Source organism: Nannospalax galili, unplaced genomic scaffold (assembly GCF_000622305.1).
Source record: "Nannospalax galili isolate Female #2095 unplaced genomic scaffold, S.galili_v1.0 scaffold212, whole genome shotgun sequence".
Taxonomy (NCBI): domain Eukaryota; kingdom Metazoa; phylum Chordata; class Mammalia; order Rodentia; family Spalacidae; genus Nannospalax; species Nannospalax galili.
In genome coordinates, this window is record NW_008333884.1 from 348,974 (window position 1) to 365,177 (window position 16,204).

The 16,204-nt window shown below is 50.7% G+C and overlaps 1 protein-coding gene across 11 annotated transcripts in view; it reads right to left on the reverse strand.

Moving 5' to 3' along the window:
• Myo18a (myosin XVIIIA) overlaps positions 1–16,204 on the reverse strand; it is a 104,512-nt gene that overhangs the window by 19,065 nt on the left and 69,243 nt on the right. For all 11 annotated transcript variants that reach the window (XM_029561408.1, XM_008828709.3, XM_029561410.1 and 8 more), the window contains 11 exons: positions 15,755–15,941; positions 15,211–15,454; positions 12,311–12,420; positions 8,807–8,872; positions 4,456–4,584; positions 3,646–3,789; positions 3,203–3,292; positions 2,971–3,090; positions 2,665–2,776; positions 1,990–2,117; positions 1,543–1,697 (listed from right to left, as the gene is read on the reverse strand). In XM_029561408.1, the coding sequence (XP_029417268.1) occupies positions 1,543–1,697; positions 1,990–2,117; positions 2,665–2,776; positions 2,971–3,090; positions 3,203–3,292; positions 3,646–3,789; positions 4,456–4,584; positions 8,807–8,872; positions 12,311–12,420; positions 15,211–15,454; positions 15,755–15,941 (1,485 nt within the window). The remainder of the gene's footprint in view (positions 1–1,542; positions 1,698–1,989; positions 2,118–2,664; positions 2,777–2,970; positions 3,091–3,202; positions 3,293–3,645; positions 3,790–4,455; positions 4,585–8,806; positions 8,873–12,310; positions 12,421–15,210; positions 15,455–15,754; positions 15,942–16,204) is intronic.

Here is a 16,204-nt window from a genome sequence, read left to right on the forward strand (position 1 = left end):
CCATAACGTGGGGCCATGATAACATAGCATTGGCATTTGGAGATTACAGGTCAAATTACTGAAGAAATGTTGAGCATCCAGCACTTCACCAAGTGGGTCTAAGAGGGCCCCCATAGACTGTTCCTGGGAAAAAGGCAGGCCAAACCTCTCCTCGGGAGCAAAGTTCTTATATTCTCCAACAGATCAAAGAATAAGGGGCTAGGGTAAAGGCAGAGTGGGCATCAGAATGGGTAGAAATGAATGTCCCGCTTGTGTAGCTCACAGCAACTGTTGCTACAGCAGCTGGCTTCTGCCCTGCCTCTGGCATCTGTCTCTGGTCAGTACCACCAGCCTCAGCAGTATCAGGGTTACTACCAGGATACCCCATGCCAGGTTGGGCAGCATTCCTGCCAAGCCCAGCTGGCAGTGTGTTTCAAGGGGCACACAGTTGGGGGTCTCCTCCTTTACTTCTCTATTTCCCAACCTTCCATTTCCCACCCTGTGACTCCAAATAGGAAACAAATTGTTCAAATCCCTCTTAACACCTTCCCTGAATAGCTAATCAGATTCCTGTGGAAATTGAACAGCCCCTCTCCCCAGCCCACATCAGAAGAAAGTAAGAAAACTCTGGGCAGCTGAAACCTAATAAGTTGCCCAGCGGGGAGCACAGCAACATGGTAACTAGGCCAGCTGGTTGTGTTACTGGGGTGCTCAAGAAGGAGGGGGCCCTATTAAGAGTGCCAGCCTTTGGTAAAAAGTCAGAGTTAAAGAACGGGAGTGGAGTTAAAGAATGGGAGGGAGTGCGGATTTCCTGTATGTTCAGGGAGGGATAGAAAACCTTGCTAACCCCATGCTTTCCTCCAGCAGTTAGCAAGGAAAGTGGCAAGGAGTTGGGGATAGCCAGGGTAACTCATCACTGGGAGGAGTAGGGGCTCTGTTCTGCCCTCATCATACCCAGGGTCATGGGGTGAGGTTGCCCTTCATAAAGGCAACTGGTACCTCTACCAGAAGCTGGTTCCCTGAAGAGGGGAAGCAGGCACAGTTCTGCCCTGGGGCACCCCACTGTTCTCAGGGTGTGTGAGCTCCTCTGAGCTGCTAATAAAGGCATCCCATTCCCATCCCCAGCCAGGGAAATTAATTTAGATTGGATTTTCTCCTGTGAGGGCTGCCCCCCTCCTTTGTGTCATTACCATAATGAGATGGAAGTGGCACGGTAGTTTAACGACATTAGTCAGGAGAGTGTGTTTGTGTAGTGGAGGCAACTGAGTGATGTAGGCAGAGCTGGGCAGGGGCAAGGGGAAGACAAGGCCAGTGGTTTGGACTGGGCTGAAGGCCTGTCCTCATTGGCCTAGGACAGGTGATAGGTTCCACTTTAGGTGGAACATATCTGAGCAGTGGGTGGAGCAGCCTTCCAAGAGGACATGGCTTGAGTCCTCCCTGGAGATCAGAAGTGAGCCTGTTCATGTGTCAGCATGAATGGCCATGCAGATGAGGCTTCTGGCTTAAATGTAGGTCCTGTAACTATTCTAGAAGGCTCCCAGAACCCAGGGCAAGGCCACCGACCTCTTCTGCTTCTTCTCCAGTTCATGGTTGCGAACTTGCTGGCCCTCCAGGTGTAGCTTGGTGTCTTGCAGCTCGGCTGTGAGCCGCTGGCACTTCTTTTTAAGCTGCTGTAGTGTCCGCTGACTCTCATCACTATCTGCTTGCAGGTCCCCAAGCTAGGGGCCAAGAAAAAGTACAAGGTCAGCAGCCATTGAAAAGCCCAAAGCATTGGTGGAGAGGGAGGGAGGTGAGTGAGGGGAAGACCAGAGGTGAATGACAAGGTCATGGACATCTTGGGAGCCTAAGCTGTGATGCACTAAGCATAATTTCTGGTTGTCCCTGAAGGACAGGCTACATTTAACCTCCCTGTTCCTCTCAGGGTCTGCCTGCCTCTGAGCCTTTACCAGCAGACACAGCACAGAGCCCAGCCAGCCCAGGGCTAGGCTTCAGTTCCCTGGCCAGCCTTACCCGCCTCTCCAGCTGTCTCTTGCTCTGCTGTTCCACCTCCAGCTTGTCTTCTAACTCCTGCTGGAGCCGCTTCTTGGTGAAGTCCACCTCCCTCACAGCGCGCTCATATTTCAGCCGCCACTCGCCCCCTGTAGGGTAGGGGGCAGATAGGACTATCTAGAGGTGCTGAGAATCCCCAAGAAGAAGTGGGGGCCAGAAGGATAAAAGTAGGAAGGAACAGCAGGTACAGTCAGCCAGAACTTGGAAATGCTTCTAGAATGATGGCTAGAAGGAACCACTAGCTCAAGGAAGTTTAGAGGCAGGTGATGGGACATGTGCTATCTTTTCCCTAGGGACTTCCAGGACCATGGCCTTCAGACATTGTCATTACCATGGTGGTCCAACTCCTGGTCGGTTGGTTGGTTGGTTTGTTGAGACAAGATCTCACGTATCCCAGGTTGGCCTTGAACTTATTATGTAGCTGATGACCTTGAACTTCTGATCTTCCTGTGTCCACCTGAGATTACAGGTGTGTACCACCATGCCTAGTTTTAGCACCTCTACTTTCTCATCTGTTTATTACACTTTAGTCTTCTAACAACCCATGGGGGTGGGGGAGAGACAAACCTGGATAAAGTGTGTGATGACCCAGGGACTTGCCACTCAGGACTCTGCCAACCTCCACTTTAGACCCACCTGCATCATCATCATCCACTTCACCGTTGATCTCGGCTGCCCGGATAAGCCGGGCCTCCATCACCTCCATTTCCATCACTTCCATTTGCTTCTTCAGTGCATCATACTGGGTCTGAAGAAGATGGCTTGTAAGGCTTGCCATTCTTCCCCTTGCTCATCCCACCCGATGCCCTGAACCACACAGACCACACGCTTAACCCCAGGGAGACAAGGATGTGGAGCTAGTGGAAAAGATGCCAAGTCTCTTTGGAGAAGCAGACTGTGGCAGTCACTAGCCTGAGGTCTTCACCCTGGCCCTGCCCTCACCTGTAGCTCCTTCATCTCCTTCTCAGCTCGGAGCCTCTCGGCTGTCTCTGCATCCAGCAGCTGGGAGGCGGACTCTCCCGTGTTACGTTCATCTGTCAGCTCAGATGTCAGCTCTGAGATCTGGGATTGGGGGAGGGAGTCACCAGTTGAAGTGTCTGCCTCACAGAGCCAGATAATGGTAGGGGTAGTTTGTGACAGTGGGCCAGTCTGAATGGTGATTGGCGTCACTCACCCGGGTCTCCAGTCGGTCACTGTTGAGCCGAAGCTCATTCCGCTCTTTCTCCACCTTCTCAAGCTTGCTCCGCAGCTGTTGGATCTCCTCCTATGGGGGAGCAAGAAAAGTGAGGCACTGTAAGGAGTAAGGGTGCTGGTTCTCGCCCCTAGGACAAAAGTGTGTGTGGTGGGGGCACATCCCCAACAGCAAAGTAGCTGCTTCCCAAGACTCCTGACACTAGACTCTTCTCTAAAAGCAGATTATGCCTAGATTTTATCCTGAGTCCACCCAGGAACCCAGATAATACTCCAGAGGGACATCTGCTTGACCAGCATAGTTCAAAAACATCAACTCTTTCAACAAAACATAAGAGCACCTAGCAATCCAAGATAAGCCAGCAAGGCCTTTGTATTACATGCTTGTCCTTCCCACGACCCAGCCGCTCTTGGGAGGTCACGCACGTCTTTGTTGCGGATCTGCTCCTCTGATAGCTGAACTTCGATGAGGGGCCTCACAGTGGTAAAGAGCTTCCACCAGGGCCAGTCCTTCACCCCTTTGTTCTTCTTGATGTTCTTCTGAACACAGCGAATGGCCAGGTCCTGGATCTGCAGTTGAGGTGGGGATAGCACATGGTGGGGCTCAGTTCCCTGGCCAAGTCTGGCTAGAGCCACTTCCACCTACCACTAGAGCCCCTGGGTTGGTTCCCCTGACTACCTGACCCAGAGTCTGACTCTGTTCATGCCCCACCTTGGCCCCCATACCTGACCCCTCAGAGGGTGGGCAGCCCTGGTGTCAGTGCACTGGGCACTCATGTTCCACTGTCATTAGGAATAATTTCATCTGCTTTATTTGCTGCCTGATTATTTCCAGCACCCTGGCCTAGCTGTGCTATAAAACCTAATCTTGCTGAAACAGGAGAGGCGGTAGTGTTAGCTATTTTATGGACTTGCTAATAAGAAAAGGAGTCGCTCACACAGCTCCTTAATCTTCCTAGAGCAGCCTGTGATCCAGAGCTCACCTTTGCCTCTCTGGGTCCTGCTTCCCCCCACGCTCCTGCAACACAGTCAGCCCCAAGACCAGCCCACATGTCCCTATTGTTGGGCATACCAGTATCCTTTCCACTCTGGCATAGACATGGTGCTCTTGGGAGGTTCCCATCTGCTCCTCAGATGATGGTGATAACCCCTTGGCCTCCCCAGCATGTATCCTGAGTGTCCTCCCCACGGGTATTCTGCTGTATTGTCTAGGTTGGGGTGTCCCTAGAGTAGCACCTTTCTCTTCTTGAAGTACTGGCGGGTGAGGTAGCCCCTGCAGGCTGCCTGGAACAGGGTCAGGTGCCTACTGGTTTGCTCGTCCCGCTGTTCTTCTAGTCGTGCTAATGTGCCTGCCCGGAAGAATACCTGTAGGGGAAGCAGCTTGGTAAAAGTTGGAGACTGGGCCAGGGCAGCAAAGGGAGGAAAGATGAGATGCTGGAGGGACAAGCAGTTGGTATAGACAGTCAGCAGGCCAAGGAGTGTGGCCCCTGGTTCAGGAAGAGCTTGAAAATCTACTTGCACAAGGGAACAGGGGAGGAACCGTAGCAGGGCTGCTGGGTCAGAGCCAGGCCCAAGGGGAAGGCTTGAGACCTGAGGTGGGAAGTCTAACTTCAAAAACAGGTGAAAGGCAGTGCAGGAACAGAGAAGATACCTGGGACACAGGGTGGGGGTGGGGGCTGAAAAGGAAGCCCTCACTGGCCGAACTGGGAGGGGATGCCCTTCAGCAATATCTGTGATGCAGTCAAACTCCCTGTGCCACAGCCCAGCAGGGCCTAAGCACAGTTCCAGGTATCTGGGATCAGGTGAAAAGGATGATGATATGTTTGGGTGTGAAAAGATCCAGGAAGCTGTGGGGGGGGGGGAAGATGGGACACCCCGCCCCGCTTCTCACCCTCCTGCTCAGCTTCATTCCAGCCATCTCCTCTTTCATGTCAGTACCCCACCCCTATCCCCACCCCCAGGTTTCACCCTCTCAAGAAAAAGGTGGTGAGGTGGATGGGAATTGGCCCCAGCAAGGGACCCGTCATACAGGTTTGGGGGCTGGAGGGTAGATGAGTGAGGAACCAGCTGGGCACCCCCACACCCAGCTGTTCCTGTGACTCTTTGCTGCCCTGAGCTGTGGCTCATTAAGAGAAGTGGGACAGGGGAATGATGACTCTGGTGTCCTTCAGAGAGTAAAGGAGCTCTAGATAGATGCCCACTACACCTGGCACAGAGCACAGAAAACTCCCTTTCAGGGATAGTGAAATGGCTCAGCTCTCAAGCCTGACAACTTGAGTTTGATTCCTAGGGCACACATGGGTGGAAGGAGAGAACTGACTCCCACAAGTTATTTCTCTGACCTCCACATGTATACCATGGTATACTCATACCCACATTCACATACAAGTAAATAAATAAATGTAATTAAAAAAAAAAAAAGAAAGAAAGAACAGGGGCTGGAGAGATGGCTCAGTGGTTAAGAACACTGACTGTTCTTGCAAAAGACCCGAGTTTGAATCCTAGAACCCACATGGTAGCTAACAACTATCTGTAACTCCAGTTCCAGGTGATCCGACAGCCTCTTCTGACCTCTGCGGGCATTGCACAACACGGGTGCACTTACATACATGCAGGCAATACAGGCATACATACACATAAAATAAAAATTAAAAAAAAAAGAACAGAAGAAAACTCCCTTTTGTGGAACAGAGATGGGAAATCAAGAGGAACACAGGTTATATAAAGTCCTCATAGGTGCAAGATCTCAAAGCCTCCTTCAGGGAAGAAGTAGGGAGAGAGCCCAAACATGCTGAGAACAATTGTCTATTGCAACATCATAGAAGCCTCATTAACCAGACTGACTTTAGATAAAAAACAGCTCAGTCCTTTGTGATAATTGCCCCAAGTCCTACAAGTAGGCAAAGTGGGATTTCCCATATGTTTTCAGCCTGACACATGCCTTAATTTCCCATAACATGTGAACCACTGGCTCCTAGGTCAGACAAACATGCTTGGTTAGCAAACACAGCTATCTGATCAGGGAAGAAGGGTAGTGTCAGCACAGAGATAATGACTCAGAAACACAATGAGAAGAGAAAGAATGGTCTAAAGCCTGCAGAAGCAAGCTTCAAACCCCTTGAACATTAGAGAAGAGTCCTTTTGAGGGGGTCTAGGGAGATGGCTCATGCAGTTAAGTGCATGCCATACAAGTATGAGTTCAGACTGCCAGCACCCATATAAAAGCCAAGCATAGTGGTGTTTGTCTGTAATCTTAGCATGAGGCAGGGGATGAGGGTGGGAGTGGGTGGGGAACATGGGGCAGAGACAAGCAGAACCTGAAGCTTGCTGGCTATCCAGTCTAGTCAGCTGGCAAGTCCTGGCTCAGTGAGAGACACTGCCTCAAAAATTAAGGGGGCTGATTAGATGGCTCAGCAGGTTAAGGCCCTTGCTACCAAGCCTGAGGACCTGAGTTCAATCCCAAGGACCCACATGGTGGAATAAGAGAACTGACTACCACAAGCTGTCCTCTGACTTCTACACATGCAGTGGGGCACATGGGTGTGTCCATACACATACATGTACACACACATGCAAAATGAACAAATGTGATAAAAGTTTTAAGAATAATTTTAAAAATAAGGTGGAAAATATGGAGGAAGACACCTAACATCAATTTCTGGCCTCCACTCTCCAGAATCCACTCATACATACACGTGAACACACATTTACACATATATTACACACATACACACAAAAATTTTGGTCTTTTTTGAGACAGGGTCTCCCTGTAGCCCCAGCTGACTTGGCACTTGTTATGTAGACCAGACTGGCCTTGATCTCACAGAGATCCACCTGCCTCTGCCTCTGGAGTGCTGGAACTTAAAGGCGTGCACCACTATGCCCGGCTTCACACACAAAAAATTTTCTAAAGTTCTTTTGAGTATTAGGTGAAAGGTTGGGGCTATCTCCATCTTCAAATACCAATCATACAAGTTTTACAATGCTAGGAGGCGCTCAGACTCCTGAGAACTTTCAGGGCCCATTGGTCTAAGATGAAGACCCCTCTTTTGAAGCACAGTAATGAATACTCAGTCCTTATTCACCATCCAGTACTAAACACACTCTGCAGAACTGAAGCTTTTTCTCCCAAAGTATACATCCAACCTTCCCCCTTTCCCCTTGAGCTCCATGGGCTCCTGGAGCTCACCTGCCTCAGCTGGGCACATGGGAGGATTCAGGATAGCAAGGGGTCTAAGATGTGGCCAAAAGAGGACCAACCCAAATAGGCCAGTTCCTGTTTGAGACATGTCTGAGAAACTAGGCACAGGCTTGGAGGAATGCCATCCCAGTGCCAGTCAGCAGTGGTCCAGCCTGCTAGAGGGGCAGGGGCTCAGGAGAAAGCCTGCATGTAAACTAACCTGGGAGACACTGAGCAGCTGAAGGAACATTTTTGGCTGGAGGTAGCCCCAGAGAGAAAGCCCAGCTGGCAGTCCTCTACTCTAAGAAGAGGCATATATTGGAGGAGGGGTAGCCAGAGAAAAAAGGGGTGAGCCAGATGAAGTAGACTGAGCAGAGACAAGAAACAGAAAAATGACATCAAAGAGAAGAACTAAACAGACAAAGAATAAGGGAAGAGGAAAAAAAAAAAAAAACAGAACTGGAAAGCAATGAACAGAGGATAGCATGGCCTTTGAGGGCTCAATGGAAAAGAGAAAGCCAAGAACACCAGAGACAGCAGTGGGAAGACACAAGACACAGGGATGGAGGGGAAGGGGTTCATGGGGCACAAAAAAAAACAAGACCTTAACTCCACCTGCAGGATATATGAAAGAGGACAAGCACCTCCCTCCATCTCACATCGTACAAGGGGTTTTGCTACCCAGAGTCCCTTTCCTCTCTGCTGACAGAGGGACAGATCCATAACCCTTTTTATGGCTGCCCCCTGCCCTCCCTCCATGCCAGTTCCCGGAGCACATACGTAGATGCTGTCTATCCAAGCTTTCCAGCCTAGGGAGAGATGAGCAGGGTTCCCTGCCTGTGGGAAGACTGTTCAGTTGGCCTTTGGTATGGAGTGGTGCATGCTAGCACCCAGGGCCAGTGTGCCCACCTTTTATGCTCCACGGTGAGGAATCAGGCCTGTGGGCAGGTGGTGGTGGTTCAGCTTCATCACGTCCTTGCTTGCTTGCTCTTCTGGACCCTGGCAGCCCTCTGGAGCACTATCCCTACTGCCTCTGGCTTTCCCATCCCCCTTCCTCCAAGCCCAGCCTTTCAGCTCCCTGCTCCCCACACAGGCCTCAGGCCCATTTCAGGGCCATGTTCCAACCCACTCCCTTCTGACATCACAGAAGTGTTCACAGTCCTGAACCAGCCGGTTATCCAGGTGAGTAAGTTAAGTTTGCTGAAACTGGAACATCTACCTGCTGGCTGCTGGCTGAAGAAAGGACAGCCCCTCAGTGGCTGGTGGGGAGCTGGGGAGCAAGACTCAGAAGGAGCACAGGGAGATTCCAAAGTCTGACTGAGTAGAGGGGAATAGAAAGGGAGGGCCAGCCATGTGACCAACGCCACCAGGGAGTTAACACCAGGCTGTCCTCCTGTGGCAACTCACCCGACTCAGGCCCATGCAGCAGCTGCTCTTCTCCAGGTCCAGGGACTCCAGCAGCTCCTCCACAGCCTGAGGAGAGAGGCTGCCATCAGGCTCGAATCTCCATTCACCCAGCCCTCCCTCTGCTCCTTTCAGGTAGCCCATCATTTATTCCACAAGCCCCTCTGTGTGTTTCCATGTGCTGGCCACTGTGTCCACTCTGGGGACCAGAGATGATTACAAAAGGAACAAACTGTCTTGCTGGGAAGCAAGACGAGTGAAGTACATTTGAAAGACATGGAAGTCAGGGGAGGGGTAGGGTTTGAGGGACCCCAGAGGAGTGCTACTTGGGCTGAGAATTTAGTTACCAGGTAGTCAGAGGTGAGATGAGGGCATTTTGGGGGAGTGCCACCAGCTTGAGCAAAGGCCCGAGATCACAAGATGGTAGAGTGCATTGAGGAAACGCCAAGTGCTTCCAATTGCTAGAGTGAAACTAGGGAGTTAACATGCAGCTAGAGAGGTGGGCAACAGTGTGGGGCCCTCTGTGCCTGGGGCCTTCTGCAGTGATCTCTCAGGAAGGAAAAAAATTTGCAGAGGTCATTCACCAAGGCAGGAAATGAACAAGCTTGGGGAACAAGACAATGAATGGTCTGTGTGTGCTGGGTTTGGGGGTGAGAGAACACAAAGCAGTTCAGGAAGAGCTAGAGAGAGGTACATACCTCAAGCTCAGGACAGAGGTCTGGCTGAGGCATTGATCTGGAAGTTGTCAATACATATGTGGTAACTGAAGTGATGGGTGTGAAAGAAATTGTCCAGGAAGAGGGAGTAGAATGGAAAACAGAGCCAAGAGAGAGTATTGAGGGGGTGAGGTCTTCACTGAGCAGAGACCTCAGAGGGAGTGAGAAGAATAGAGATGAAGGAAAGTAGGCATGGTGGCAAAGAAGGCAGCAGAAAACATTTCAAAAATAACAGGGCTGTCCCCAAAGTCCCACATTGTCCAGAATTTGAGAATTCAAAGAACAGGGGCTGGAGAGATGGCTTAGTGATTAAGACAATCGGCTGCTCTTGCAGAGGACCTGGGTCTGAATCCCAGTACCCACATGGTGACTAACAACCATCTGTAACTCCAGTTCCAGGGGCTCTGACGCCCTCTTCTGTTCTCCATTAGGGCACTGTATGACATGGGTGCACTTACATATATGCAAACAATATACGCATACACACAGAATAAAAAGTAATTTAAAAAGCTGGGCGTGGTGGCACACGCCTTCAATCCCAGCACTAGGGAGGCAGAGGCAGGCAGATCTCTGTGACTTCAAGGCCAGCCTGGTCCACATAGTGAGTTCCAGGACAGCTGGGGCTACAGGGAGACCAAAAAAAAAAAAAAAAAAAATTCAAGGAACAGCTGGGTATGGTGGTGCATGTCTTTAGTTACAGAGCATGTCTTTAGTCCTAGCACTTGGGAGGTAGAGGCAGAGACAGGTGAATCTCTGTGAGTTCAAGACCAGCCTGGTCTATGTAGTGAGTTCCAGGCTAGCCAGGGCTATATAGAGAAACTCTGTCTCAAACAACAACAACAACAACAAATCAAGAAAAGTATCCAGTGGCTCCAGGGAACTAGGAGACTGGACCCAGGGTGTCAGAGTGGGAGCCAGGCAGCTGTGGTGGAAGAATAAATGACAATGGGGTAGAGGCTCAGGAGAGAAGCATGGATGGTCCTGAGCATGAGAGAGGTGAGATGCAGGACACGCTGCTTCTGTCTGGTGGCATGTCTGCAGAACCATTCTAACAGAGAAATGAGCCAGGAGAGGCTGATGAAGAAAAAAGAAAGCGCTATCAAAGATGGGGTCTCTGGGGGTGTGGGGAGGGGCACTGGGAATGGATTCTAAGTCACAGAGGAAGGAACTGCACAAAATGTGGGTCATTTCCCCCACTAAGACAGGAAGGGGAACAGGCAGATGAGAAGTTTAAAGATCATGGAAGACACTGAAGTCTTGATTTAATTAACTTGGAGTAAAGGTCATCTGCTGGGAAGATGACCTGGGACTGTGGGGTGGGGTAAAATTTGAGGAGAAAAGCTGGGTGTGGTCACATGCCTTTAATCCCAGCACTCAGGAGGCAGAGGCAGGTGGATCTCTGTGAGTTCAAGGCCAGCCTGGGGCTACAGGGAGACCCTATCTCAAAAAGACCAAAAAAAAAAAAATTTTTTTTTTTTTGAGAAGAAAGGTAGCAAATGGACTAGCAGGCAAGGAACTTGAAGATCTGGTTGTATAAGGAGGGACACATAGAAGACTTGCTAGGCCATCCCAAGAGTTGGACACCACGAACCTGTAGGAACTCAAGTCTACACAGTTGTATAGCTTTCTTTCATAGCCTTTGGGAGTCCAGAATGAAGAATACAGCCACCCAAGGGCTGGGCCTTCAGGGTGGGGATTGGGTAAGATGGGTACTATTAGGAGGCTCAGAAGACTTGAGGGTGATGAAGGCTAAGTGGTGGGTAGACAGAAATGAAAGAAAAGTCAGAAAGAAATTGGTAGAGCAGAGAGAAAGGAATGGGTCTAGACATGAAAGTTCTCACTGAGTCTAAGAGCAGGTGTCCCGAGAAGAGGTTGACCTACAGGTAGGATGCTGTGATCAGAGCAGCTCTGTGAGAAATGACGATCTGGGAAGGGGAGTATTTCCAGGGAGACAGGTACAGTCTGTAGCCATGACAGGGAGGCTGGGATGGATGTTAAGGGCCAATGAGAAGAGGGAAGATGAGATGTTGACAGGCCTGAGACTAGAGAATGTGATGTGAGTCAGGGGCAAGGGGTGGGGCACACAGGGGTAGACTAGGGGATGCCATGGGCCTTCCTGCCTGAAGCCTCCTATGGTCTGAGGTGCTTTCAGAGTCAAGCTAGAAGGCTCAGGCCAATGCACAGGGAAGGAATGTTCCTCTGCTCAAGGAGCCTTTTGGCTGCCTGAGGAGCTGCCTCTGGGGGTCAAGCTGGCAGCCTAGAATGATACCCTTTCTGTAGTCATGAATTCACCATGCTAGACTATAAGATGCCCACAGCCTCATGTTCCTGGCACCAAAGTGGACTTGCCATCTCAGTCTCCTCCTAGGAGACTGGACAGTATCCATCTGCAGGAACCAGATCCTGCCATGAAAGCTAAGGCTGAGGGACCCAGGTATCATTAGTGGGACATCCAAAACATGAGTCCTAATCAGCTACCTGGGAGGCCCTGTCCTATTCACTCTTGTATGACTATCTGGCTCACTAGACAGCAGACACTTGCATCTCTGGCCTCCAATAACAGTGGCTCCTCTCCAGGCCCTACAGCAGATGCTCTAGGCCACCTTCTCCATACTGCCATAGTATTGTGTCTCCATCCCAGCCCTGCTTGGTTGGAACTCTGAAACCTTAAGCGAGAGCTAGTCTATAGTCACTAGGGAAAGACAGGCAGATGAGTCCAGGGAAAAGCAGCTTCTCAGAGGGCTCCAAATGAGTGATAGGGATTGTAGAGAGCCTGAAGATCCAAACCTACCCGCTTCTCATCCACCACAATGTAGTTTCGCCCATGTTTCTTGGTGAGATGTGGGGCTAGGACATCAAAGCGACGTCGGAACTCGGAAAACACCATGTGGTCCGGGTATCCTGCAGAGAGAGTGGCCCATAGCCAGATTCATCAGTACCTTACCTGCTCCCAGCATACCCCAATATGCAACTGGGGTCAGGGGGTGGGGGGAGGGGCGTATCACATGAACAAGAAGATGTGGTAGAGGGGCAACAAGGTGTGGTAGAGGGACAGAGCATTAGGAATGGAGAAGACCCATCCTCCACAGCAGGATAGGAAGGCTTCCTATCCTCCACAGCAGGATAGGAAGGCTTAAAATGGAATGCACTACTTGATCAAGAAGGAAGAGAGCCCCCACTCACTGAGGCCTGCAAATGAAGAGTGGGGAGGATAGCTAATCCAAGGAAGGCTGGGGAGTCTGGGTGACCTCTAGGATACTTTCTAGCCCTCCAAGTCCATGACTATGATAATACAGAGATGGAAGCCTTGAAGACTCAATAAGGAAAAATAATAGGATAGCAGAGTAGTTGAGGAAAAACGCAAAGGCTGACCTTAGCTACCCCATTTCTAAGTTTCATTTTTTTTGTCTCCAGCCATCCCTGATCATGCCTGATCCTAGCTAAGCTTCATTTTCTTTTTATTCATTTACTTATTTTTGTGGTGCTGGGGAAGGAACCTGGGGCCTCATTCATGGTCTACCAAGAACTAAAGCTACACTCTAGCTCCCTCTTCACCTTTAAACAGGGGCCCTGGCCCTTATTCCACATGTCAGCCATGGAGAATGAATGAGAAAATAATGTAGAAAGCACAACTTAGCTCACTTGGTGGACACTCAGTGAGATGGCTACTTCCCTGTCTTCTGTCTCCTGAAGGAGGATTGAAGGAAGGGCTCTTTCCCTACCCCACCTTGACCTTGAGCCTTAGGGTAAATGATCAAAAAAAGGCGCTTGGAGGCAGAGGCAGGCGGATCTCTGTGAGTTCAAGGTCAGCCTGGTCTACATAGTGAGTCCCAGGACAGCTGGGGCTACAGGGAGACCCTGTCTCAAAAAAATAAAAATAAAAAAATAAAAATTCTTTTTCTGCCCAGCCTTTAATCCCAGCACTCGGGGGGGCAGAGGCAGAGGCAGAGGCAGAGGCAGAGGCAGAGGCAGGGGCAGAGAGGCAGAGAGGCAGAGAGGCAGAGAGGCAGAGAGGCAGAGGCAGATCTCTGTGAGTTGAGGCCAGCCTGGTCTCCACAGTGAATCCAGGACAGCTGGGGCCACAGGGAGACCCTGTCTCAAAAAGACCAGAAAAAAAAATTCTCTTTTCCTAAAGAGTGTCTGGGCTTGAGGTCGGGAAAAGGGTGAAATGGCTTTTGGCTTGGAACAAGGTCAGAATACTGGCTAGCAGGAGGTGATGCCAATTATACTGATCTCACCAGAGCCCACAGTACAGAGCAAAAAGGTCCACTCCTCCAGATATACAAAATTCAAGTCAGAAAGGGATCCCAGACTGGATCTGCTTCATCTTTCTGCCAGGGAGACTGAGGCCTGAGCTTTGAAGCCACATGGTTGCCCAAGGTCACAAAGACTGCAGCTGAGGCAGAGGTAGACTTCACACCTGGGTTGCTGACAGCCAGCTGGGGGTTTGCTCTGGCCAGCCAGCTCTGGGAAACCCTCCAACTAGGAGATGAAGCTGATGCATGTGCCTGATAATTGAAACAGGAGGCGGGGGCCGCTGAGGGGCCAAGACAAAGTGAGCTATTGATTGTATCTGAATTGCAATTAAATTGATGGGCTGGGATAGCAGGTCTGGACGCCTGGCATCTTAATTAATCATCAGCGCTATCGATGGTGGCTGGGGGCCGAGGGAAAGGGGGGCTGCTGCTTCTGGCCTCATCGATCTGCTTGTTTGAGTAAAGCACATTGATTTTGGTTCAGAGCGGTAACAATCTGGTTTTGAAATAATAAACACCAACTCCATATCAAGACGTGGGGACAGATCAATGATTTATTTAGAGCAGAGCAAGGAGCCTGTTTCCCGGCTTTGGCTGCTGAGGAAAACTGACAGTACTCATGGGGATACCTCAAGTCTATAGGTGGGTGGGCCCCAGCCTGAACTTCTAGGTGAGGAAAAAAAAAAAATCCAGAAATTTGGCAATCCCTAACAAAGAAGACTCTACAGGAGAGACCTGACTTGAGCCAGTTTGCCTGGCTGGAATCCAGCTCAGTCACTGTGTGACCCTGGTTATGCTACTTAGCCTTTCTGAGGCTCTCTCTTTGTTTGGGGATGATAATAGTTCCTACCACAAGGGGTTGTTGTGAATTAATGTGTGAACGAGTTGAGCATAGCACCTGGTGAGCCATAAATACTGTAAGGATGGTAACTGCTACTTCTGTCATTAGTCACTTCCTCTGGGTCCATAAAAAGGGTCTGACTGACCTTTCTGGGGAATTTTAAGGGCTTCCCAGAGATTTAGCACCTGGTTTACCCCTTGGCAGATAGTGCTAAAAGGGCACTGAGTCCGCTGTCAGCCACTGAGGACAGAGCTGGGCTCCCACACTAAGGATGAGGAGTTTGGGGGGACCATGAGAATAAATGATAGGGCATATGGGGTAGTGGGGGTGTGGATGTGCAGGAGAACTTGAATGAGAAAAGGAGGAGGAAAAGAAGAGTTACAAAGTGGAATGAAAGAAAGCAACAAGTTGGGCTGGGTATGGTGAGAAGAGAGAATATTGGGGAGCAGATAGAAACAGAAAGGAGACCTCAAGTCAGTTCCAGAACAGATTAGGAGCAGCACTCAGCCAGATTCCTGGGTTCCATGGGAAGCAGGGTGGGGTAGGGCCAGCTCTGGGAAAGAACACCAGGTACTAAGAGAGAAGTCGGCTCACCTTGGCGGTACATGCGCATGGCATCGAGCAGGCGGGAGCCCCGCAGCTGGGCACGGAGCAGGGGCACATCCAGCTGCAGCAGGCCAGCCTCACAGGGGTCTCCCTGGGGCAGGTCCAGCTCACTACTGCTGCTAACTCGGCGGGAAGAGGCAGATCGGGGCTCCCCAGGCCAGCCCTCAGCCACTGGCAGGAAGCAGTGCACAAAGTGCATCTTGGATCTCTTGATGGTGTCAATGAGGGCATCCTGCCAAGGGGAAAGGGACCACCCTTAGTGGACTCTGAAAACCAGTACCCTGGAGAGCAGGGCCTGGTGCCAGCATCTCCACTCTTCACAGGGTAGCAGGTGGCTCACCACCTGCCACGATATGTTAAGCCTGGACAACTAGGCCCTCCTCAGGCTTGGCTGGCCAGTCACAGCAGCAACATTACAAAGGCTACCCTAGCAGCAGTGATCAAAGCAGGTGGGACTCTGAGTGGGCATGGGACACCATGAGTGTGTTGAATACTTGCCTGTCAGCAGAAATGGACCAGGCTAGACACTTACCACCTGCAGCTTAATCTGGATGCACAGTGATTTCTTCTTGACAGCTGCCATGCCTGTAGTAAAGGTCTTCCGCATGCTGGTGGCCCGGCGCAAGGCCAGCTGGGAGCCCCCCTCCAGGCCTGCAATTGAGCCAGAGAGCACTGTGGCACTACCTGCCCGGCCCAGAAACAGGTTGCTGATTATCTTTCTGCAGGAGGATAGCAACAGAGAGAAAAGAATCATAACCACTCCTCTCCTACCACCCCTCTTCCCCACAATATGGCTGTGACCAGCAGCCTGGGGCATCTTGACTGGGGCAATATGTCCCACACCCTACAGGACAATAGAAAAGAAAACCCAGGGAACAGGCAGGGATTGGGCAGAGGGATCAATTCACTCTTCTTCCTCACCAGGGAGCACAGAAGGTGTGTCTAGTGTAGAGTTCAGCACATTAGGTAATCTACTTATTGC